Source organism: Poecilia latipinna, unplaced genomic scaffold, assembly GCF_001443285.1.
Source record: "Poecilia latipinna isolate Pla-1442-1.1 unplaced genomic scaffold, P_latipinna-1.0 Scaffold900, whole genome shotgun sequence".
NCBI classification, from domain to species: Eukaryota; Metazoa; Chordata; class Actinopteri; order Cyprinodontiformes; family Poeciliidae; genus Poecilia; species Poecilia latipinna.
This window is the reverse complement of record NW_015113516.1, coordinates 234669-259686: the sequence shown is the minus strand read 5'-3', so window position 1 is coordinate 259686 and position 25018 is coordinate 234669. Positions and strand designations below refer to the sequence as shown.

General features: G+C 39.1%; 1 protein-coding gene across 4 annotated transcripts in view; it reads left to right on the top strand.

Moving 5' to 3' along the window:
* The window catches only part of prkcaa (protein kinase C, alpha, a), a 148089-nt gene that overhangs the window by 54200 nt on the left and 68871 nt on the right, over positions 1 to 25018 (top strand). For all 4 annotated transcript variants that reach the window (XM_015048708.1, XM_015048707.1, XM_015048706.1 and 1 more), the window contains exons 4-5: positions 22359 to 22470; positions 24544 to 24672. In XM_015048708.1, the coding sequence (XP_014904194.1) occupies positions 22359 to 22470; positions 24544 to 24672 (241 nt within the window). The remainder of the gene's footprint in view (positions 1 to 22358; positions 22471 to 24543; positions 24673 to 25018) is intronic.

Below are 25018 nucleotides of genomic sequence, written 5' to 3'. Positions count from 1 at the left end.
TATGTGAAAATGGCCCTAATGCCTGTTTTCAGACAAAACTCAATTCTGTTTCAGTCCATTTTCTTTCACAACTGCTACAAATCAAATCCATCCACTTTTAAAAGTACACTCCTTTCACTACTAAACTGTCCGATTGTTGTTTTTATGCGTTTTTTTTTTTTGCGCAGTTGCAGCTGAGTTGCCGTTGCCAAGGGCAGCCACACATATTACAAGGCTTAAAGCAGAGCAGAAAACCAATAACTCCTTCAGCCAGATAATGTCTTCTGAATCTGCTGCATCTCAGCTATGTGCATCTTATGACTCATTTTTGTGTTTTATAACTCCCTCTACTATAAGAAACGGAGCGCGTCGAGCGGTCGCAGGTCTCTTCAGCAGAAGCTAACTTGGGCTTGACGGGGCAGAAATGCATTTTTCCTCAGAAAAATGCATTTTTCTGCATTTTTTTGGGACAACAGCTCTTCAGAGCTGTTGTCCCAGCAGCTCTGAGGAAAAATGCATTTCAGAAGCTCAAAGACTCTGAGGAAAAATGCATTTCAGAAGCTCAAAGACTTCCTGTCTTTGAGCTTCTGAACCAAACCCATCAGTTTACTTGGGTTCAAACCAACATCGGTTGATCTACAATACCACTTCTGCTGTAACGTACCTAGAGGTTGGTGGGTAGAGGTATCCTTGCTGGTTGGAGATCATCACAGTTTGGCTAAATGTTTTGTTTGGCTGCTGGGTATAACGTTAGCCTGCAGCTCATGTAAGATCAGTGCTTTACGGAAGAGCGCCATCAATAATTAAAGAGCTCTTGGTTTCACCGCCGGGGCACGGCAGATGAACCTGAGAGGTACGATGTGCCTGCGTTTGTGTGGGTGTGTGGCTATTGCATCATTGATGTCCACTTAACCAGTACAGCACATTTGACCTGAGGCAATCTGCTAGTCTGTTTGCACTGATTTCCTTTCTTCTTGCGCACACACACACACACACACACCGACACACACTCTCACACCAGTATACACACGTATGCTCAAACAATCACCTCTTAGCCCCTTGGGCCTGTTTCAGTGCACAGATAGTTGTGACAGAGTAATACAGTTAAGCAGCAGCGCATTTCCTTGGAAACGGACAGAGCTGACCCGAGGGTGAACCATCATCCAAAACAAACCAATAACAAATGGACAGAAAATGGAGACTGAACAGTGGAGACACCTTCATGGTTTTCCTGTTTGTTGAATTTTATTCAAGTTACATTCCCCATTGTTTTGTTCCATTGTATTCTATTATTTGTGTACCTCAAAAGTTGGTTTGTGTCGTGCAACCACTTAGTTTTCAATTTGACGTCACGAATGGTAAAACGCTGCAATGTTCATTCAAGAAGCTGATATGTCATCAATAGTCAGATGGAACATCAGTGGAACCGCTGATGTAATGTTAACCTAGCTTTCAGCAGACTTTGGCATGAACTGGTTATGTTTAGAAAGATTGACCTCAAAACCAAATATAACGCAGCAGAACACACCAAATTAGAGACGACAGCGTTTGTGTGACAGTAACTAAATAATGTCAGAGAAACAGATCTACTTTCAGGCCTGCTGTGGGTAATTATTCATGGTGTTAAGATTCACATCATCCCTTTGCTCTCCATCAAAAAGAAGGGAAACTACTTAAAGATTATCAAAATGTGCAGGTGGGGATTGAAAATAGTGGGTGAGCCACTTAGTTATTTTCTCAGTGCACAATTAGGAGAACATGTTTCAGTGTGGAAGTCTTATATAAAATGTACTTTTTTGAGCTTTACATCAAGTTATAATGTTATTCCCTCATCAAAACATACCTGGAATGTAACTCCCCCACTCGGCTCCTACAGACTAGCCAGCACCAATTAGCTGGCTAGTCTGCACAGCTGTTGAGCTCGTTATGTCAGTTTTGCGTTTTTAACAGTGCAACACTGGTAAAAACGTTGTTAAAGGGTTAATAGAGGAGCCATGTTGTGATGACTTCCTGAAGGCGGAGGTTCAGAAAGAACAAGAGTTTCTTAAAGAGACAGAAGCCCAAATTTAAAGCGCTAAAATTATAAAAAGTCAAATTTTTATATACAGCATTTTTATCACAACTGAAGGCAACATAGTTTTGTGATTGTGCTATAAAATGGCTCTACGTTCCTGGAAAATACACGAAATGTAACTTCAGTTCAGAATCAAGCATTAGAGATCTTTAATTTATAACTCTTGTAACATAATAAAACAACAAAAAATCACTGTGTTTTTCAAACCATTTACATCTTAAATGTCAAATGTAAATTAGTGTTATTTTTTAGAAATCATTAAAGTGTGATACTAAATAAGGATTTATTTAGCCTAAACCTGAGATAAGTTATAAGTTTTGCAATGGCAAGACAAAATATTAAAAACAACGCTTTTTGGGTGAAGTCCAAGAATCAAAACTTCGATCGCTTACTGCAATCATTTTCATATATTTGTAAGTAAATCAATTGAAAATGGAGCTAAGATTCAATGTATTTTCTGAGTTGACTCTGAAAGAGCTTGATTGTGACGGACTGTTATTTAAAAGTTCGACTCTGAAACGACACATTTACAGAGACGCATTGAAAAGGCTACCATGTACTTAACGTGAGAGCGCTCATGTTTAATGACAAGAACTCGTTTCGCCTCCAGAAAAAAGTGAAGCAATATTTAAAAGTGCAAATCACGTGGGAGGCTCTTCACTGACAGCACATCTGCAGGGAGCGGTATTCTGCTCTCAAAGCTCGGGACACACAAAGTCTCATTACAAAGATTCTGCCCGAAAATTGAAAACAAGATTAAACTGGAGTGGTGCTAAATTGCATCATCTTTGCCACAGGCATCTTGGATTGTCACAGGCAATGGAGCCTTTCATCTGTATGTTTAGTCAATTTACCTTCCAGCTAGGGTGCTGGCCCTCTCTTTTAGACTGGCCTGTTCTGTTCTGTTTTTAGAGTCTGCCCTTTTATCATCAAGTCAACATTGAAGCCAAGATTGGAGATTGTCGTTTCATCTCCCAAACTAAAGCTTGAATTGCAGTGACCTTTTTTATGAGAATATATTTAAGTGGGCAGAGATTTGAGTCTTTTCTTGAAAGTTCTTCAAGTTGGCTTTTGTTCAGAATTGGATGAATAACACTATAAATCGGATTGTCTGTCTGTTGGTCCACCACGTCTAGTGATTCGGGTCATTTCATTTATATTGTGGCAGTTTGCAACAAATACAATGTTAAGGGACAGACAAAACAAATGGGCAGATTGTAAACACTGAAAAATTTAATGGTAAATGACAATCCAGAAGATCCCAAATCATTTCACTCTACACTGTTAGTTATTATATGTACTATAACACAATGAGGCAAAAGGGATTTCTGTGTGAAATAGAAATAAAGATAAAATAGAAAAGTAATGGCGGGAATTTATTATTAAATTGTTTGGACCAGGAGAGACGGCTAAACACTGAAGCACAGAGCCAAGAATTCCCTCTGCTGTAGAGAAAAACATACATGGTTTACAACATTAAAGGTAGAAATAAGAGACACATCCAAACCTAGAAGCACTGTGCTGAAAGTACTTTACATTGAAAAGAAATACAGATGGTATGCAGAGGTAATGACAGCAATAGCTAATTACCCTGACTCTATCCAGGACAGAGATGTACTTAAACCCAGGGTGACTGACCCAATGGTCCTCTCAAAAGGAATGGAAAAACAAAGCTAACAAGCAAACAAGCTCGGCTAATGGACGATCCATCTATCCATTGTTTATATCCGCTTGTCCATGCAGGTTTGCAGAGGAGTGTGGAGGTGACTATCTCCAGTGCTCATTGGACAAAACACAGGTGTACACCTGAACCAGGAAGAGAATATGCAAAGGTGTAGCATGAATGGCCTCTTCCAAAAACCGTCTCGTCCAGGAAAAAGACACTGGCGAATAAGCCAGGAGTCCTTTCTATGAGCATAAAAAAAAAAATTAAAAATTAAAAAATTGTCTCATTCAAAGACACAACGACTGAGACAGATGGAGTTTGAACTGGCAACCCACCAGCTACAGGACAAATTCCCTCCTCCTGAGCCAACGTCGCCCAGGAGGTGCAAAGAATACACAAAGTTGAAGGTAGCGCTTCTTTTACCAGTGACTCCATCTGCAAAAGAGACATAGCTAAAATCAGAATTACTTGGCAACGAGTATTTCCCATTGGCATGAAGAGTACACAGACTTGAGGGCAACCAGTAGCTCCGTTAAATAATATAAACACAGAAGGTGTGAGTGAGCCAGGGATACTTTCAAGGTAACTGACATTTGCTGAGCCAGCAGTACCATCCATCCGTCCGTCCGTCCGTCCATCTATACGCGCTTATACTCGCAAGGTCTCCAGCGATCATTGGACAGGAGGCGGGGTACACCCTGGACAGGCATTGCAGCAGCACTTTCTAAGGCAAAGGAAGAAAATTAATCACTCAATCCAGGAAGGCAGACACGGCTAAGTGCAGAAAGTTTTTTTTTTTTTTTATAGGGAAAACAAAGAAGAATGGGAAACGAAACAATGGGAAAGATAATTCCAGATGATACAAGATAGTCATTGCCATGTCAAACACTTAGTAGGGATTTTTCACATCTGTAATCTATATCTAGCCATCTATCGTATTTATCTGATTTCCTTGACCCATGTTTCCAGGTGGGCTGTGTGCCACGGTTGTGTGTATCCCCCCATCCAGACACTTCTGCCTGTTCTTGATCCAGGCCTGGACTGGTTAGAGCTGCTCTGGCTGTAAAACCGGGTCCCTAGTCAATATTGGGCAGGTTGCTATAATGTTGATGTAACATAGAAGCTTAAGTGAGCCTCCTACTCCATACAGAATTAGATGCCAGTAACACATGCTTTCAGCACACACCCTTATGCAAGCTTTGGCACCGGCGCTGCTTCCAAGGAAACACCGTTTCAAAGAAACTCGAGCCTGCATTTTGATGTGCACAGAGCTGTGCGTTCAGCCTGTGGAAGTGGCAGCATGTTTCTCAGAGCCCTGCCAGGTTTTACTGTTTTTAGTCGAATAAAGTTATTATATATTCAACATGCTTTTGAATACACACGACCATAAGAAATACACAGTGATACATGCCAGACAGGATGATGTCAGCGAGCAGGGATTGGTGCAAGTGCATGTAAGAGAGCTACTTGTGGCAGAGGAAACGAGAGCATACTGTATGCTCTAAATCTGTAGTGTATCTAATGAAATTTGGCCTCTTTCACGGAGCTGCAGTCGCTGCCATAGATCACCCACTTCAATCCCCATTGTTGGGTATTTATAAAACACTGCTTGGATGTTACTTACAGTTTGTTGAGCTGGTCATATTTGACCTGCCTGATCACCAACTGTAAGGTGTAAGGTGTGAAAGCAATTTCTACCAAGAGTTTTCCTGAAAAGACTGTAAGACCAAATCTTAGGTGCTGCATAAACAATCAAAGTAAGTTTTATATTGTGTGTGTGGGAGCCAGTGTGCCAGTGTGAAGTAGCGAGTTAGCACCAAGCAAGACACAGTTTATCCAGGAAAGGAAGAGTGAAGAGAGACAAATGGGAAGGTGAGATCATTTTCAGTCGGTAAGGCAAGAAATGAAGCTGCTGATTCATATTCATACCCGTCAGTGTGTTATCAAATTTGCAGAATTTTCTTCCTCCTTATACCTAACAGTGACTTCTTATCCAATAGGAAAGAGGCTCATTAAATTCATGTCTTAGACTCTGAGGAGATTAAATTTCCTGATAGAACATGGAAACTGAGATTTTTTTTTAATACTCGTTCTGGCCTTTCAAGTCGTCAAAACATGGTCTAAAAGGTAGGATGTGGTTATCGACTCAGGCAAGCTCAAATGAGAAAAGAGGATGTTTTGAGCTCCCAGGCTCAGTATTGGTGAAAAAAGTACAAATGCAGAGAAAATGAGTGGTAATTATTGTCTGAAAAGTGTTTGCAGAACTGAATTAGATTAGGAAACGATTTTCTAAACCTAAGTATGGGATATGCTGCGCTAAGGAAGTGTTAAACTGGGATCACGTCTGTCTCACTGCATGCAGGCCTTTTAAATCTTATTATTGGTTTTGATGCATAACATCTGAATCAAATGCTGTTCTGGTTAATGCATTTACAAGTCAGTTGTAGTCGTCAGTGTTTGTTATCCTGCTGCTCGACTCTTTTTCTCTTGTAAAGCAGAGAGCTCCATAAAACCAGGACATGCGCCATGGGGTTGTTTTTGAAGAATAATTGATTGATAAAAGCTACAATATTACCAATGTTCCCAACTAATCCTATCATTAGGAAGCGTGCTTACCTTTTGGCTTAAAATATGTTTGTTAGTTTAGGACTGCTTAGCCTTAAACGTCAATATCACTTTATGCAAGTTGGAAAATTACATTAACATAAACATTTGTTCCAAAATATTCTTTGGAGGGCTTTTGCATTTACTGTGAAACAATTGTCTTATAATATTTTTCCACCTCCATTTAAAATGTATTACATCAACAATGTCATCCAAGATATGTTTTATGATTTTTTATTAAGAGGTGTGTTGCTTCGGGAAGAAAAGCGTCTAAGAACAAAACTGAAACAAAATTAAGAAAAAAAGAGTGAAATACACAAAGAGCCATATCGATCATGATAGCTAAAGTGACAAAAATAACGATCAGATTTATATCTTGCACTACAGTATAGATCATAATAAAGTCATCATCAGTCCTCCCTACAGACCAGCAGCTACAACATGTCTTTGCATGTCTCGTATAGATTTGTTTCCGTTGTGGTTGCTGCTGCAAAGGCAATAAAACCTAAAAGCCCACTATTGCCGGACTAAGGATAAGCAATCCAAGAGGAGGAAGTAATTTCCTCAGCCATTATGCAAAACACCAGTTGATATGAGGAGGGGGGGAAAAAAAAAAAAAAAACTGAATGCAGCGGACTCCACAGGCACAGAGAACATCTCAGCCTGCATACGATTGCTCACATTAACATCTGCCATCTGCTGTGGCGTCTATCACACAGTCATTAAAACTACTCAGTGTAATTTGCTACTCTAAGTGCCTTAAATGATTATCTCCACATGTCAAACTGTAACAGGATGTTATACTCATTGACCAACCGGAGCCGTCACCTGGCTAAAAATCATGCACTTCTGTGGCCAAGTTTGTCAGAGCATATAGTTCAATATTTTTTTTTATTTGCTAAAACCACTAAAATGAGATTTAAAAAGGGTTTTTTTTTTTTTTTTTAGCTAACTATGATTAACACATTGTTTATTTGGACACATTTGAGCCAATTATCTTACCATAAATAGAGAAGACACAGGTTTCTTCACAGCTACGCCATTGCTTGCAGTATTAACAGTTTTGAGTGATGACTGATGTGATGGTTGGGTCCCCTGGGCTCGGTGCTGATGATATTTATACCCTCTCGGGTCTTAACGAGCAGATCCTCAGTCTTTATGCTAATGGTGTGTGACGCTGCTTGCTAAAAAGGGGTTTGGTCCTGGCTTTGCTGGAAGGAGGGGTGGAGAGGTGCAAGTGTCTGTGTGCATTACGGATTCCTGCTGCCTGTGTTAATAATGGTGGAGGACAGAGGATGGGTGGGATTACTCTGGGATGGGCTGCAAGTTGACAATTGTAAAGGACTTTTAATACAAGTTTTAATACAACTTCGCATTAAAAGTGTCATTATTTACTGAATGGCACTTCATGACAACAGTCATAAACACTTAATAAAGACTCCTTCATGTTCATAACAGGTGTTATATGTTTGACAGTGTCATGTCAGGCTTCGGCACACCCCGTCAAATAAAGTGTTACCCTACAAAGTTTCTGTGTGCATCACCGTCCAAACAGAGCTATTACCTCATGTAACCAACACAACACAAATAGATAATAATGTTATGGGACGCTTTTGAGAGAGATTGATCAGGTTACAAGCAGAAGCAAGAAGACGGGGACGACTGTGGTGCCAACCCTTCGAAAATGGATGTAAAAACTGCTATTGTGACTTAAAATGTGTCGTAAGTTGGTTTGAATAAAACAATATAATGAGTCTTGTGATGCTGCGATGTTTTCATATAAGAATGATGGTCCTAACAAGTTGAAAAATACAACTATTGTAAATATGTTGCACGTATTGAGGGTGCATACAGTGAATGTAATTTTGCAACTCCTGTTTATTTCAAAGGGGAAAATTTCTTTCAAATGCAGTCTTCCATAAAACAAGTCGCTTAACTACATCAAGTCAGAGGATGGGTTGTCATCTGAAGGTGAATAAAGTCTGAAATTCCATTGCATATTTTTAATTCACGAAACTCTAGTGAGAAAATCACTAAACTCTCCTGAGTAAACAGTTCAGTACTGAACTCGTGTCTTGAACCTCAGACAGACAAAACACTCTTAATTAGAATGCATTTCCGCCTTTTTTTCTACCCTGCAGCATATAAATACACTCTCTGTCATACCAACAAACTTATTTGTAGTACATTAAAGTCACACACAATTTATGCCCTGAAGCCTACTTGCATGCATTCCATCACTCCCTCTGAGATCTCATAATAACAAATATCTAGTGTCCAGTCCTGCCAGACCTTTAAGTATTTTTTTTAACAATGTCCTTCACTCTGGGGAGTTTATATTCCTCTGGACTCGGAGTCAACTGTCCATGTCAATGTGGTTGTGGGGGTTTTTCCTAATCAAACATCCACTGTTCATCTTTTGTGCTCGATCGCGTCGAAGTCACATTCCTCACCAGCTCCATGTTTCGATTCGAAGTCGCAAACAGCATGTGAAGGCGCTGAAATCTACCATGTCAGGATGAAATATTTCTCATGCAGAGTTTATTGAGTCAACTAGTCCATGTATGAACATATAAACACTCAGTTCACCTTAAGACTCTTCTTTTCTTTTCAGAAGATCAAACATTTAACCTTGTAGTTTTTGCCTCTCTATGTATCTCTGTCTTCTGTCTTGTTTCTGCCGTTGATCCCGTCCTGAAACATTTGAAGCAGAACTACTTTCTTGTGAGGAATTCATGTGACATTAGCTTCCCAGCACCAGAGCTGTGATTGGGACTGAGCCAAAGCTGAAACCGGAGCCAAGGTAGCGTTACCACCTGTTTGGCAGTGGAACCAGTTTGGCAGAAAAATGCACAGAAAAACTCTTAATACTTTAGATCAAATAAATAAAGTGCTTCTTTAGTGTAAGAAAAAAAGCACTTCATAGTGCAGATAGCAGATCATAGTTCCACAATAAACATGCATTGATTATACATCAGTTTGTTCTTTCGTATGTTGGGAGTAGCTCTGTTCAGATCATGGACTCTGTATCTTTACACTTTGATTTTGGCAGCTTTAACCTGGGCAGTAGTGGTGGACTTTTATCATATCGTTTATCATACATCGCGATAAATTTCTCGCTGTGATAAGAATTTTGATTTATTGTTGTCATGTTTAATTCCCCCCGTATCTGTCCCTGTTATCAAGAATGGAAGTTTTACTATTTCATCCACTGTTTGTTTAATAAAAGCATCAATAAACACCAACAACTTTGAAAACACAGTTACCGTGTGCAGCTGAGTGATGCAAATCTCACTTCTTTACATGACTGGTGTCAGAAAGAGGCGTGTTACACGTGGGAAAGTTTTTCAAGAGCGGTATTTGTGTTTGTGGGGCCATAATTGCTGTGACACACATTTGATTATACATCAATTTCTATTGATGTATAATCAATGTGATAGTTACCTAACATAGACGTACCGCATTCTTATCGCCACTTTTGTCGTTATCACAGTACTACCACAAAACACCGTGATGAAGCGTTGAGGCCACATCGCCCACTCCCAGTCATAAACGGTGTTAAACGTGTAAACCTGACTGCATGTGTAGGGAAGTCTAAAGCAGAACAAGCTGGAGCTTTGAAGCTTCTTGCCAGAAATAGAGCGATGCAAGTTACAGATGGGTCAAACCGACTCTCTGCTGCTCCTTCTGCAGCTCTAGACCAACATCCTCTGTTCTTGTTTGTATGTAGGATAGGAAAATATTGAGAAGTCTAAAGAGTTACCTTTGATAATCAGTAATATTTTAGAATTAAAGATAAATGAATACCACTTATTTGAACTTTGTGGAACATGTAAATGTCAATTTTGCATCACACAACCACCATCATAAACACTGTCACCAAACTACCGTACCGATAACTAGATGAGCTTGTTATTATCTTTTGCCGGATAATTTCGTGTCCAATCCTTCCTTGTTTAATCTTTTTCTCACAGCATGGCAACGTGACTTGACATGACACCAACTCACTGGGTGTTATCGCTGTGAGTTGTCATATAGCCTCATTAAATGAAATCTAGAAATGCCAGTGATGAAATGAAAATGTTGGCTCTAATTGCTTGCATTTATGTTGAAGGTTGTGTTACGTAAAAAAATAAAACAGGATACATTTCCTAAGAGAAACATTATCTTTATGTTGCAAACAGAGAGCCAAGACGATGGATGAAAATTCAGAAAATAAGCAAGCTCAAACAAGACCTTTTATGTCTATATTTCAGGTCGCTTGTGGAAATCACAATATAGATTTCTTTCTAAAAAAACAAAAAACTAAAAAATCTACTTTATTTAAATCTATTGAAAATTATATTTATCATTAATTAGGGCTCGACTATATAACTGAAAAACGTAACGTGATGTAAGTGTTTCCTATCAACCAATATTGATAATTATTGATTAGTTTTTTGTTTTAAATATGTGAAATATTACCAACCAGGTGGATAAAACTTTACCGTTTTATCCACAGTTTTCATCCCACACAGTTGTTGCTAGGTAACCAAAGAGCAAGTGAGTTAGTTGATGCCACCCACCTCACTTAGCTAAATGTGAGCGGCTCAGTCCTGTTCTCTGCCTACATCCCCCAGAATCCTGTGTGGTTCTGGATCCGAGTTCAGTGAAATGGTTGAATGTTCAATCAAATGTATCAACTATTGATATCAATCTATAATGTTGGTGATTTGTTTAGATGGGACTGATTTGATTTCGGACACAAAAACGTATTAAATTCTCTGCACACCCAACCACAGAGTAAGCGCTGTGGATCACAGAGCTGACCCACTAAGCTCTTAACTTATCGCAGGAGGAACAGTGCTGCCAAGGTGTTGACAATTGGATTTGACTTTTGGAACAGGTTGTGAAGGTATTTTCATTATTAAGTACCTGCCAGATGGCCCGTGTCTGATGAGCCAATTAATTCTTGTCTCCGGAGTCGGTAGCCCGACCAAACGGAGGAAACCTTGGCATCGGCGCTGGTAAACAGTGGCTTCACCCTCCAGCCAGGGTGACAGCTGTGACAGCTCCTCCTGCCCTCCTCTGACCTTGACGATGCCATGCACAGCATGTATGCGTGTTTCTGCTAATGAGCCAGCGTCTGCAAATTAACAATATGGCCGTCGGACAGGGAAGCGCCTCATCAGCTTGGAGCTCAGCTTTCTCCAGCTGTGAGAAGTGAAGAGGAGGGGAAGTTTGTCCACAGGCTCCTAATCCTTTCAGGATTTCAGCGAGTCTCAGATTTTGCCTCCTTCAGATCTTTTGCTGAAGACAATTTGACATGAATTTTACAATTAGCTGAATGATATAAACACAGTTGTGGTCCTCCACAAAACAATTTAATTTTCCAATAGTTTAAATCTTTTCTCTTTTTTGCATATGACAAAAATACAATGTGTCAAACATTGTATTCAACAAAAGGCTTTAGGACAGTCATAAGTGGGACGTCAAGGAAAAATGTTGTATGTGTCATCAGTTTGTCAAGTTTAAAATTTCATATTTTAACATATTCATCTATGGTACTTGCGTTGCTTTTGTGTGCCTATGCTCCAGCATTTAGTCCGCTCCAGAATTTCTGTGCATCAGCATTTGTATCCCACACACACTGACCCATGTGTTAATTATAAATGGGTCAGTTGTTCTCATATCTGTTGTTGTTGACTATTTTTCTCTGAGAAATATCACTTTATCAAGCCTTAAAAACTACAAAATGAGTAATAAAAGTTTGTACGATTTGTTCTGATATCGTATCGGGTCAATATCGGTACCAGCATCGGTATCGGCCAATACTCAAAGATGCAATATCGGTATCGTATCGGAAGTGACACTTCTACTTTCAAGATCACTTTGGCCTTTGAAAATTTATTAAAACTTTCACAACTTTCTTTGTTGGATACAGAAGCAAGTGTGTCGTCCACATCAGGTTCAGTTTGAAGCTGTAGCTCAGATGGAGACGACCAATAAATGGCAGAAATTGATGACAGCAGGACCACAGGATCAATGTGCAGCTGCAATATTATTGATTAATATTTCAGAGATGGCATCTATTGCAGATAAGCCACATTTTCGTCACTCCTTTTCATTCTTTCAGTCATCACAGTGTCTCCGCCGCTCAAACTGCAGCGTCTCTGTCACTAAAATCTGTACCAGGTGTGGGTGTCAGAGACGGGGAAAGTCATTTCAAAAGGCCAAATATATTCCAGACAGGCAAAGTCGACGTCATGTCGCTCAAAATACAGGAGAGCATAATATTGCATCCAAGCAGTTCTTGGTGCCTTTGATTTTACACGTACCGATGTTGTGGTGATTATGATTCAAAATATCTTGAAGACTTCTAGTCCTAGCAGGTTTTGGAAATTGTTTGGAACAAACAGCAAAAAGCTAAACAAATATTTGTTTGAACAGATATTGATTTTTGTTATTATTAGTGTTTGATTTTCTGTTTTCTAAAACAAAAACAATGCTTTGTGTTTAATGTAATGTATTGCTCACTGTAAGGTGTTTTGAATAATTTCTTCCATTATCTTCTGCCTACTTCGCTGAAAACGGATTCAAAGTTTAATCATTTGAAATGTATCCTCAGACTTCCCACAATGCTCTGAAATGAGGATCCAATGAGGTTTAAACTCAAGGCAAAGTCACTTTTAGCTGTTTGTCGAACTTGTTGATATGGATTTGAAGTTTACCCGCATAAAGTGATGAATTTTGAAACTTTTCTCTAATAAAACACAGGAAACCCATTGAGTGCTTTGGTAAGCTAGCATCACAGTGTTGTAGGCGTTATTCATTTAAAGCCTATCAGAAAGTCAGCGAGGGTGCAGCGCCGGTAGCAGACAGATATGTTAACAGATCCGCAAGGTAAACCCTGTGAATCGCGTTTGCAACCTATCCCCACCCCATCCCACCCCTCAAGAACTCAGCGGCTTAGCGAAAGGCCAACACTGGTGATTTATATGCTAAAAATAGTACGCTTGCCAAGCCTAACCGCACACATCTGGGTGAATGATCGCTCCGTATTGTTGTCTTCTAAATCTTTCCCACAATGTTCACCACTCAATGTCAGTTCTAAAATTGTATCCCGGGTCTATAACAGGTGCAATGATCTTTAGTCTCCATTAGCTCTAAAGGTTGTTTAAGGATTTTTAAACAGATACCACAAACTTTAAAACCCATTCAAAATATTAATAATGTAGATTTGGTAGATTTGTACGGTTGAAGTCAAAGGGTTTACATTTGTTCACATGATCGGTAATGTGGAGAATGGGTTACTCTGTAGTGTATTTGGAATAAAAACTGTGTTTTAGATGAAGTTTTTTGTGCAAATACTGTATTAAATAACTTTTAAGGATATCACACATGAGGATTGAGGGAAAATAGAAAGACAAGAGAAAAAGATGTCTTGTTATTCTCTAACTGTTCTGGCATTCTCCACAGCTGTAGATGTTTGGGTAACCGGTGATCAAAATTGATTATATGCCTCAGTGTGTCTGTGCATTGCCGATGGTGTCGTGGGTCTCCATACGGGGTGCTAATTGGCTTTGGATATCTCTTTGTCAAGGAGAAAACTAATCCTTTTTGCTGAGCAAACACGTGAAGAGACGTTACATAACAGATCCAGAGGCATATTTCAATCCTCCAAGTAGCTGTTTAGTTAGCCACTTAACACATTTGCTGGTCCTTAAATTTAATACCAGGAGCATGTCTACTTCACAGGAGTAATTTGAAACCAGGATCCACCTAGTAAAGTCTAAAGTTGGCTTTTTGATGTAATGCACAATATATTGTATGTTAGCTTGGTAAAAACCAACCCTGTCTTCTATGTTTTGCTTTTCTGGCAACGTGGAAGATGTCGAGGTTTTAAATTTTACCCAACTGCTAACGTTTGGCCGTTGCCGTGTGTTATGCCCCAGTCGTCGCTGGTAAGCTGACCGGAAAATTGCCTGTGCTGTAAACAACCGTCCTCCCCTGTGAAGAGAGAGGTGCCGTAAATGAAGCGGCTGTTGATGTTAATTCAATATTTGGTCAACACGGATTGAATGGCTTCGTTCACTTCCTGTGCTGCCTTTGCTAAAAATGCAAGCAGACCACAATTATTTTTTTTAAAAAAGCACAGAAAATTGACATCATTGTTCACAACTTCTCCTTCTTTTCACTGATTGGCCTGGTTGAAATTCTACCAGAGGAATCCAAGTGAATGGGAGAAAGCCCACACTGAGCTGTGAAGCGAGATGAGACTCAGTTGGAAATGCATAGGAAGTCAATGGCAAGGATCGCTGTTTGTATTGTATTTGGAGCAATAGTTATTTTGTATCCTTTGTTTATGTTTATCCTTTGTTGAAAACCCTCAAACACAAAGTTAGGCTAGTAGATAAACTAAATGTATGTTCATGATTAATGCAAAAGGAAAAGTTTAATTTGCCAAATTTCTAAGGTACTAAAGTATCAGCTCCCTGTCAACATTATTTGACTTGGCATTGATTGAACTATTAGATACTAAAAGATCCCATCAAAAGCATGACAGCGTAAATCAATAGCTTAATTTGTTTCTTCCTTTGGAAACTGACACCAGTAAAGTGTATACAAAACCATGCGACTGTTTTGGTCGAGTTTATTGTTTTCAAATGATCAAGTTTGACTTTTAAATGGAGTAAAATTAAATAAAATGAATGGTTGATTGTTCTTCTTTTTTTACATTTATAAAAGTGCTGCTTGAACTCCTAAACCAACACTGCACTGCACAAAGGCTCTTATGGTATTCATTTATCAATTTCATTGGTGTGCAGAGGGTTTCTGCGAAGAGCTCAGTCAAAAAAAAAAAAAAAAAACCTTTATTGCATTTTCAGATTTTCAGGAGCCAAATTTCTACATTGTAAACATCATTTCTGGTGTCAACTGTCAACTTTTAGACGGCTCACATGAAGAGGTGCTTTGTTCTGCAGTTTCTCATTTAACTCAGGAACAGATGAACCGCAAGACAGGGTGACTCAGAATCTGGTGAAGGGAGGAGCTTCCTGCCACCTCCAATTCAAATGTCACCCTCCTGGTGAGGGATGACGGGTAAAAGAGAGAGGAGAGCAGAGAGCGAGGTATCGAGCGAGCACGGGATGAAAGTGTCGCCTAGTGTTGGTCAATAATCATCCGATGCCGATTGTTAACATTTCCACCCCCGGTAATCAGCGTGGCAATTTATTTTCCAGTCCCGTATGAAGGAGACAAGGGAATAAGAAAATATGACCGAGATTAATGGAAATTAATCAGAGTGTCTCATTTCGCGCTCGCCCCCTTCTCTTGTTTGGCTGCACATTTCACACCAGGTTCTGTTTGAATGTATTGCCTGAAGTGTTCACGGCTGTCTTATTTATTTTATGTTTTTTTTTTTATACCTGCAAATAAAAATGAAGAATAAGAACAAGTTGAAATGTTATGCTTGTTCAGTGCTTGTGTGTAATGAGTGACCTTTTTACTAATCTGAGACTGTAGCATCTTGTTTTGTCTTCAACTCAAGTCCTGCTTCTTCCTGGGAGGTATTGAAAAATTTCACCAGTGTCACAATAGATAAAGAAGATAAAGATAACATTTCAAACTTGATACTCATGCTAGGAAAAATACTCAACACCACTTTTATTACTTCACCAGCATATTTTGAAAACTGTGGTTGTACATGATGGAGAGAAACTCTGCACTGATTAAAATTGATTCTCCTTCACATATTTGATGCTTGGCAATCTGATATATATAATTTTTTTTTTAAATTAATTCATCCAGTAGTATTTTGGCCACTTGGACAAACCCATAAACTGTGTCTAGAGCTTTGAACTTTCAGCCCAAGGTGGTCAGAGAGCCATTAAGTCATTAAGTATGGACATAAAACAAAACAAGACAAGTTGCTTCTGCAAAAAGCAACATCACCACCACCAGGATTTGATGTTTGGCAAAACAGTGTCAAGTTTTGACCCGCAGACCTCAGCTGGGTGTTTCAACACACAAACGTCAGAGGCAGGATGATGTTTGAGAGTGACTTGAATATGGACTCTTGTGTTATTCAGCTGGTGTAAAACCTTGACTGGGAACTGAAAAGTGTGGGGGGGAAATGTTCATTGATTGCAATAGCACTGAGAAACCCCCTGAAGTTTTTTTTCTTATTTAACTTTTTACGGCAATAACACAAGTAAACTAAATGAAGGATGACTCACGATGTTCACGTCGTCCGCCTTTGCTCCACTACAATCTTTAGGGAAACCCTGCACACCTTCACTCTACCAAGCTGTTCATTAACAGGAGCTGGATGGATCACTGCATCTAATTAGGCTGGACTGGAGAGCCTGGCTAATTAACCAGCACCTTTGTGCTGACCCCCCGTGCTTCTGCTTCTGTTTCATCGTTACCGTCTGGGTGCTTTGAATCTTCTGATCTGGTTTGCTATGTCATTTATCTTTTGTTTTTTGCTTCAACCTGTATTCACATCTTTTCTGGGTTTACTAAGATGAAGAATGAAAAGAAACACTAAGGGTTACACTGAGACTGACCAGAGAAATAGCCAGTGGAAGTTGTTCCTAATATATATATATATATATATATAAAAAATAGTAATTAATTTTGTGAGAAGTCACTGAACCTTATTATGAAGTGGTGTTAGTCATATTTCATTTTCTCTCTTCTTCTGTCAGACTGACACTTTACTCACAGATGTTCTTTTTGTTGACTAAGCTGGATATTACCCCAATCAAATCCTTAAACAAACATTGAAACATTGCCTATTATCTAATTATGATGAAAACATTCTCATGTTCTTCATGCGTCTATTCTCATCCTCCCTTCCACGTCATTCACCGAGCATGTAGCATCCCTTTGAATCACCACTTGGCATTTTCTTACATTGACTCATTCTTATTTTTGGTGTTCTTTTTCAATTGTTCATCTGAAAGAATCTTCTTTTCCCACTTTGAAGTCCCCAGATGGACTCAGAGGCCGGAGAGGCGAAGCACTTACAGCTGACAGCTCTCAGAAAGGGTGTGTTACTGGAAGAACTAGTGTCTATAATGACTGTCAAGAAAAGTCATCTTACAGGTGTGATCTTCAGCACATCTAATCTCCAGAGAGAACCTTGCGAATAATTTGAATAGCTGTCAGTGTCGTACTGTCAGACTGGATGGTGACAAATAAGATAAGATGAGATCATTTATTAGTCTCCCGTGTGGGAAATTAGTCTAGGAAGCAGGGGCAAAACTGCAGAACAACAATAAGAACAGCACATCCAAAAAGGACAATAGCCATAAATAAATACATAAAAGCAAGACATAAATAAAAACACATACATAGATGACTTAATTTCTCAGAAATATTTACGTCTATCAAGCTATCTTGTTGCTATATAGCTAGAAAGTTTATATCTGGCTAGCTTTAACTTGATAGCTATATAGCTAGTTACATAGCTAGCTAGGCAGTTTGATAGATATATAGCTAACATAGCTAGCTAGATAGCTTGATAAATATATAGCTAGCTACCCAAAGCTCATATTTTACACCCATCATCCTAATATTCTCACACTTTAGATAACCACATTTTTTTTTATGAAACATCAGAATGTTTGACAAAATGTGCTTTATTTTTTTCACTTTTTGACCCAGGTAAAAAAGTTTTTTTTTTTTTTTTTAGACTTTCTAACATCCACAGTGAGGTAATAAATTGTGTGACTGCCACTTCAGTCAAGCAACAACTTTAAACCATGTTGTGTAATGTTCATGTAGGTTAAAGGTGGAACTCCATACAAAAGAACAAGAACAACAAGAACTCTGACCCAAAATGCTTTTAAATGCTATAAATTCAGAACCGACATGAATGTCGGAAATGTTTCATCACCCACATCCTATCTGAGGGTTAATCTTGCTCTGAAGGCACTTAGCTAAGCTCGACAAACTAGTTTTTAGATTTACCAACGTCTCTCAATAAGCAACGTGACTAAAGGAAACCCTCTTGGATTTATTTACTCATAGTTTTTATCTCATCCAATTAAGTACACAAATGTAAACATATGAAAATTGTATTTTCTAATATTAGTTTATTAGGCTAACAAGTCATAAATATATACATTTTAAATTTTCAAATAATGCTTAGTTTTAAATATTTTTAAGGTGACCATCCGTTGCTTAGCTGAATCTGATATGTTCAACACATATATTTTGATAGTGGGAAAGAAATGTGTGTATATATGGATAAATAACATTACTTTTCTTATTATCTCCTTCTAAGCAGATAAAATTAGACCGATTAATGCTCGTACAACAACACGGCACTTAGCAGATGATCCATTTAGTTTAATTGTCTGTTTCCTGATCAAACGCAATAGTTTGAACTGCTTCTGTAGGGATAAAGAATAACAACATTTAATTTCCTTTTGGGATCAATAAACTATTTTTGAATTGAATTTGAATAAAGCTCCTCTTTAGGCTCAAGCACAGTTGACCAGCAATCACTCTTGCTTTATGTTGTCAGAGTTTTCCAACCTTAAACCATCTTTCACCCCCTTAAAAGGCTCAAATGGCATTTGTGAGAAATTTATGGTTCATCAGCAGCTCGGCATTGTTCTCAGCTGCCATAACTAATTCATCCCTGATGGGAGGACACAAAGGTTAGGGAGGAGGAGACAGGAGTGTAATCCTTCAGGATCAGCTGTCTATGGCTCCATGCGAGTCTCTCCTGCTGTCTTGTCTTTTTCTGCCTCTCCCATCAGGCTGCGGTCCTCCTTTCTGTCTTTGTCCAATCTGATACAGGCCCTACTCGATTTAGTAATTCCGTAATTCTTGCCAAAACAGCAGAACTGTTTCAGGCCTTAATTAAGAAGAAGTGCACATAGATATGATTTGAATCAAAGCTTTGAGGAAATGTCATGTCATTTCTTGTTTTTGTACTAGAGTTTGAGTCCGTGGGCTTTTAAGTGGCTTTTGCAACTTTGTTTTTCCGAAAAAGAAAAAAAAAAAAAAAAAAAAAAAAAATTAAAAGGACGGCAGGAATTGAAAACTTGGGAGGAAGAAGTACAACACATTCCTCTTTGTCCAGTGAAGGAGTGAAGCCTCAGGAGTGACTGAAAACATGCTGCAGAGATCTGAACATCTCTGTGAGACGCTGAGATCCAACGTCTCTGCTTTAAACTTTTCCACAATTTCATCCCTTCTAGTCTTTATAATTGTTTTGTTTATTAAAGTTGCCTAAAAAGAAACCACAAGAAGACGCACAAATTTATGACTTCTGTGCCCAGTGGTTTGTACTGGATTTTAGAGTAAAAGGTGGGCGAATACAAATGCACCCCACACTTTTCAGATTTATGTTTGTAAAAAGAAAATTAAAACCCATGCATCGTTTCCCTCTCACTTCATTAGTTTTCACATCTTTGTGTGCACGATGCAGCCTGAAATCCCAATGAAATATCACACGTTTGCAGTTTTAATGTGACAAATTTAGGTTAAGCTTACGACACAATATGACAAACTAAAGGCCTGGGGGCCACATCTGGCTCGCCATAAGTTTTTACGTGGCCACTGCTCCACTGTTTTCCTACACGCCGACTTGTTTTATGTTTAAATCTGTTTCACGTTGGAGAGTGAATACAGATCACAGCAAATTTTTTTTTAACAGTGAAAGAATGTATTAGTTCTCTAAATACTTAAAAATAGAGATTCACAGTGCGCTAAAAACGTCAGAGTGAGCGAGGCAGCACTTAAAAAGGAGTCAGCTTTCATTATTCTCTTCATTCAAGAGTGCTTCACTAAAATGAATTACTTTATAAATGTCACAATGAGTGTACACCAATGAGTGTACGCTGTGCTAAGTCAGAAAGTGCTGCAGCTTCAGTCATCTTCACTCTACCTGGCATCCCTCACTTTTTAGTTTAGTTTAGTTTAGTTTAGTACACACCTTTCTCTGTGTTTTCCTTTGCAGGTATAAAAAAGGGAGGACACTGCTTGTTTAAGGTAGTCCATAAAAAAACCCCACAAGCTCTTTTCAACACCAATATTTGCCTAAGGATGGGTTAGCAGTGCTTCTTTAAACTGATACTGTTTTTACAGAAAAATAACATTTCATCTCACCTCAACAAACCTAAAGTGTGAACAGAGCTACTCAGTTTAGATGTTTTAAGTTTTTATGTTGCTTAGTTGTGGAGCGTCACTTATTATAATACTGATTAATTTCACCTTTCTTATCACTCCTGTGATCTAATGCAAATATTTCTCCTCCAGCTGCTCTTCAGTATCTTTGTTTATGTCTGCCTGTTTCTACCAGATTTAAATATTTCTCTGTATTTTAAACGCATCCTCATTTGAATAACCAAATCATCTACATTGACAATGCATGCAGGACATGCAAGTGGGATTAAGGGCTGCACTTAGTTTATTTTCAAAAGTGTGAAACGTTGTATATTTTTGTGGTGAAATCATTTTATTTTCATTGACTTCACCTGCTATTCACTCAGTCGTCTTTTAAGCCTCAACCTGAGCAAATTCTCTTGCCGTCGTGTGTAACTTTGTCTCGTGTTAACCTAAACTTTGACATTATTATTTTTATGTGTTTGCTTTTCGATGTAACTTCGTGGCCTGTTTGTAGTTGGTCACTCTTTCACACCAGTCAGATGCGTTCGATAATCCTGACAGTTTTCCTTTTAAACATCATTGATTTGAATATATTACTTCAGCGATAAATCAAAATCCTTGTCATAATAAGAAACTTATCACGATAAATGATAAACGATACAATAAACGTACACCCCATGTTGGAAGGTCCTACAGCTTAAAATAAGCAGTTTATTATATAAATAGGATTTAAAGATTAAGAAATATTGCCTTGCAAAATATTTACAAACACACCGTGAAATATTTTGATGTATTTCACAGTACGGATCGTCTTGTTTTCACAATTTAACGTCTGAGTAAAAATCTGAAAAGTGCGGTGTGCAGTGCGTGTGGAACAAACCTCCTTCATATTCCTCCTAATTAGTGAATTTTCTGAGTTATGACTTTGACATGTGCAGATGTTCAGTGAAGGACCAACAAGATTTACTACACTGGTGACCAAATAGCACCACAGAACTGAACTGAACAGCTATCCCTAAATATTGAATACAAATACATACAAAGTTCAGATTAGATTTAAAACAAACAAACAAAAAAAAACCTGTATCTGTTTCCGTCCAGCTCAGGATTGTGTTGGTCTGAAATCTCAGCAGTTTGTGGAGTAATGTGTCAGGAACTCGTTTGTGTGCCAGCTCTGTCCATTAAATGCTTTTTCACACTTTGACTGATCAAATATTTATACGAAAAGCCCGGAGCAGCTCACTACAGGCAAATGATGAGTGAAGGGCTTTGATGGCCTTCATTACCTCGCATACAAACACAGATTATTTACAATTTATCAACAAACGGCAATAAATACGCCGCATGAGTCATTCGCCTCAATCTTCTGACATTGTAACGGAAACTAAAATAGTCCCGTTTCCACTTTCGACGCTGGCAGTGTTTTGCTCTTTTCACGGTTTTCATTGTGTTCCGCAAAGCCTTTCGCTGGGTATAGTGGCTCCAAAAAGACAAAACGTGTCGGCTTTTCCTTTGTAAGGAGAGTTTATAAATGATTCATGTTGCTGAGAGTGTGAGCCGAATTGAAATTCATTCATTTTTCTTTTTTTTTTTTTTGCTGCTTTTGAATTCAAACCATCAGCCGCAGCTTCTTCACCTGCTGATCTGATCAAGGCAGGAAGGAGAGGAAACTCCTCGGCCATTCGGCTCTCCCGGATTGATTGACTTCCACTTCAAGTCGATTTGAAATCCCCCGCAGAGCGACATGTTCGATGCAGTCCGTCCATTCTGACGTCGCTCTCTCCGAACGTAGAGGGTCACGGTTTTAGTTCCGCTGTGCAAAACGAGAGATGAAATGATTTACCCTTGATTCGATTTGCGTTAATGAATCACGATGTTTGACTGAATATTAACAATATCACTTCCTCTTCTTTTGTCCCACTTTAGGATCCCAGAACGAAGCATAAGTTCAAGATCCACACCTATGGGAGCCCCACCTTCTGCGATCACTGCGGCTCTCTGCTCTACGGTCTCATCCACCAGGGCATGAAGTGTGACTGTGAGTAAAGAGTAACTTAAACTCTTAAAAACTCTGAAAGGAAAGGACATCTGGTTATACATCTGCAGTTTTAAATATACAAGGTTTATGATTTTTAAGTTAATTCTCAATGTTTTGTAGAAAGAGGAAGGACATCCAAAAACATCCAACCTTTGCAGTTCAGCTTAAGAGGCAACTCTAGCACTAAATATATGCAGCCTTAAAGAAAGCAATATATGTATATATATGTTTGTACTTTTGATTTTGATAACCATATCTAACCTAAAACAGAAAACACTGAGTCTGATTTGATGTCAGAAAAAAGTTATGATTCATCTTTTTATGCACGGTATAAAAGAGTAAATATTTGGTTTCCACTTTATCTTCATACGGTTTGTTACGCCTGCCTAAAGCACATAGTAAGCTTTAAAAACAAAGTTACTAACGAGGGATTTTTGAAAGCAAACTCTGCAACCCAAATCTTTCTAAATACATATTTTCCCATCATAAAGGAGCTGACAGTCACAGGAACGCGTCGATTCGCATTGCATAAACATTTACACTTTCAGACCAGTAAGCAAGTTTTCGTAGCCGCATTCCTCCTAAACGTTGTTATTGAGCCTGAGTGGCTCATTGCTTCCCGACATGATGAGACTCGTGAAGTCCTCCGTCTGAGCAACAAGTTCCAGAACAATCTGCTGCTGTTCAGGACAATCAGCACCAATACTGTTACGAGAGAGGAGACCTTTAAACCCGAGAGGGTTTCTTCTCTGAAAACGACAAGGGACAAGACCGGTCTCACTTAAAACTGGGGTTATTGGGCTTGTAATACCAAGAAATTACGCACTAACACAGATCAACAGAATAATTGCAGAAACAGAGATCGACTTCCAAATTAGAGCTAAACAATCAGATCAAAATAAATCAATCCTGAGATAAAACGACGATCCGCTAACTGAATCACAACTCTCCCAGTAGAGTAAGTTGTGAACTCGTGCAGCAGCATTATTAGTTGAGCATATTGTTGCCTAGATACTAAACCTGGCCGTAAAACTAAAGGCTGCCGAAATCCCCTGGTCTTGGCTTGCTTTGAGTGTTTCACACAGACGTTGTGACTCCTGCCAGTGTGCTTTTCAGCTCCAACTTGAGCTTGGCTAGATGTTTTGAAATTGGCAACAGGAGATCCAGACAGAGACCAAAATCACTAAATATTGTCCCATTCCTTTGCAAAAGAAAAAAAAATGGCACATTAAAGCGAAAGTATGTAACTTTTATAGACATATATATTTTTTTAAACTGTCACAATCTCTAAGAGACATACAATCTGTGAGAAAATGGATCTCCTCTGGCTCCTCCTTGTGGTCAGAAACAACCAATCAGAGCCAGGAGGAGGGTCTTAGTGCTGTCAATCAAGCTTGTGTGTTTTTTTTAAACTTTCTCTTAGGTTTGCATGTGTAATTGTACATTATAAATGGTTCTCAAATGTATTTATTTACCTCAATATTCCTCCCCATTTGTCTTAAATTGTGCTGCAGTGTTTTCAATCAGCCATTACTCATTAGACAGGAAGACAAAATAGGAGATAAAATATCCTACTGGAGATTGTTGAAGCTGTTTTTCATGGTTTTTATCCCACTGACCGAGTGACACGGCGATGTAATCGCTCTCAATCCCCGACGAGGAGGCAGGAGGGTGAGGGAGGGGTGTCGGCTCAGCTGCCCGACCGACAGGATGAGCACGCAACCGTCCTGGGTTTGGGTCGTAACCTCGTTACCTCACCGACCTTCCCCAAGAACAATCCTTCTCCAAACACGAAACGAGATTGAAATACGTCAGCGAAAGCAGGCATAGAAATGGCTAAAGTAAACCTTGAAGTTTTTTGTTGTTTTTTTCCTCCACACAGTCCTGAAACATAAAGCAAAATGAAAAGACACTCAGGTGAACAGATTGCTTTTTGTAAATTGCTGTTTTGTCCCCTTTTTGTTGCCAAGCCAGTTTTTATTGCCGTACCTTTTCATGAAAACTCCCCAGCGGTGTCGGCCCAGTCAGCTGTGTGAACCCTGACCCCTCGTTTCCTCTGTGTTGCCCCCCCAGCCTGCGACATGAACGTCCACAAGCAGTGCGTCATGAACGTGCCCAGCCTCTGCGGAACAGATCACACCGAAAGAAGAGGCCGCCTTTACCTGAAGTGTGTGGTCACCGGGGATAAGCTGGAGGTCAAAGGTAAGGCCTGGAGCCCTCCCTCTCTTTTAGCACTCGGTGAATTGAATGGGCTTAAATAGCAAATGTGAATTGATTAAAAATGTTCTTGTTGCTTGTGTAGCGTTTTTGTTTTTTTTGTTTTTTTCAGTTTAATTTGTAAGCCCGGATGGATTTAAACCCTTTTCTTTTGACTCAAGTTCCTAGTTGTCCAATCTCACGCAGACATTAAGAATCGATTTGTTTCCTCCAATAAACCTGAGCTGCACTTTCCTCTGCCTCAACTCTTTTTCAGCAACAGCCATTTTGTGGCCTCTTTGTTTGTCTTTTTAAATTACCACAATGTGCTTTGTGTCGCATAGTGATGGAA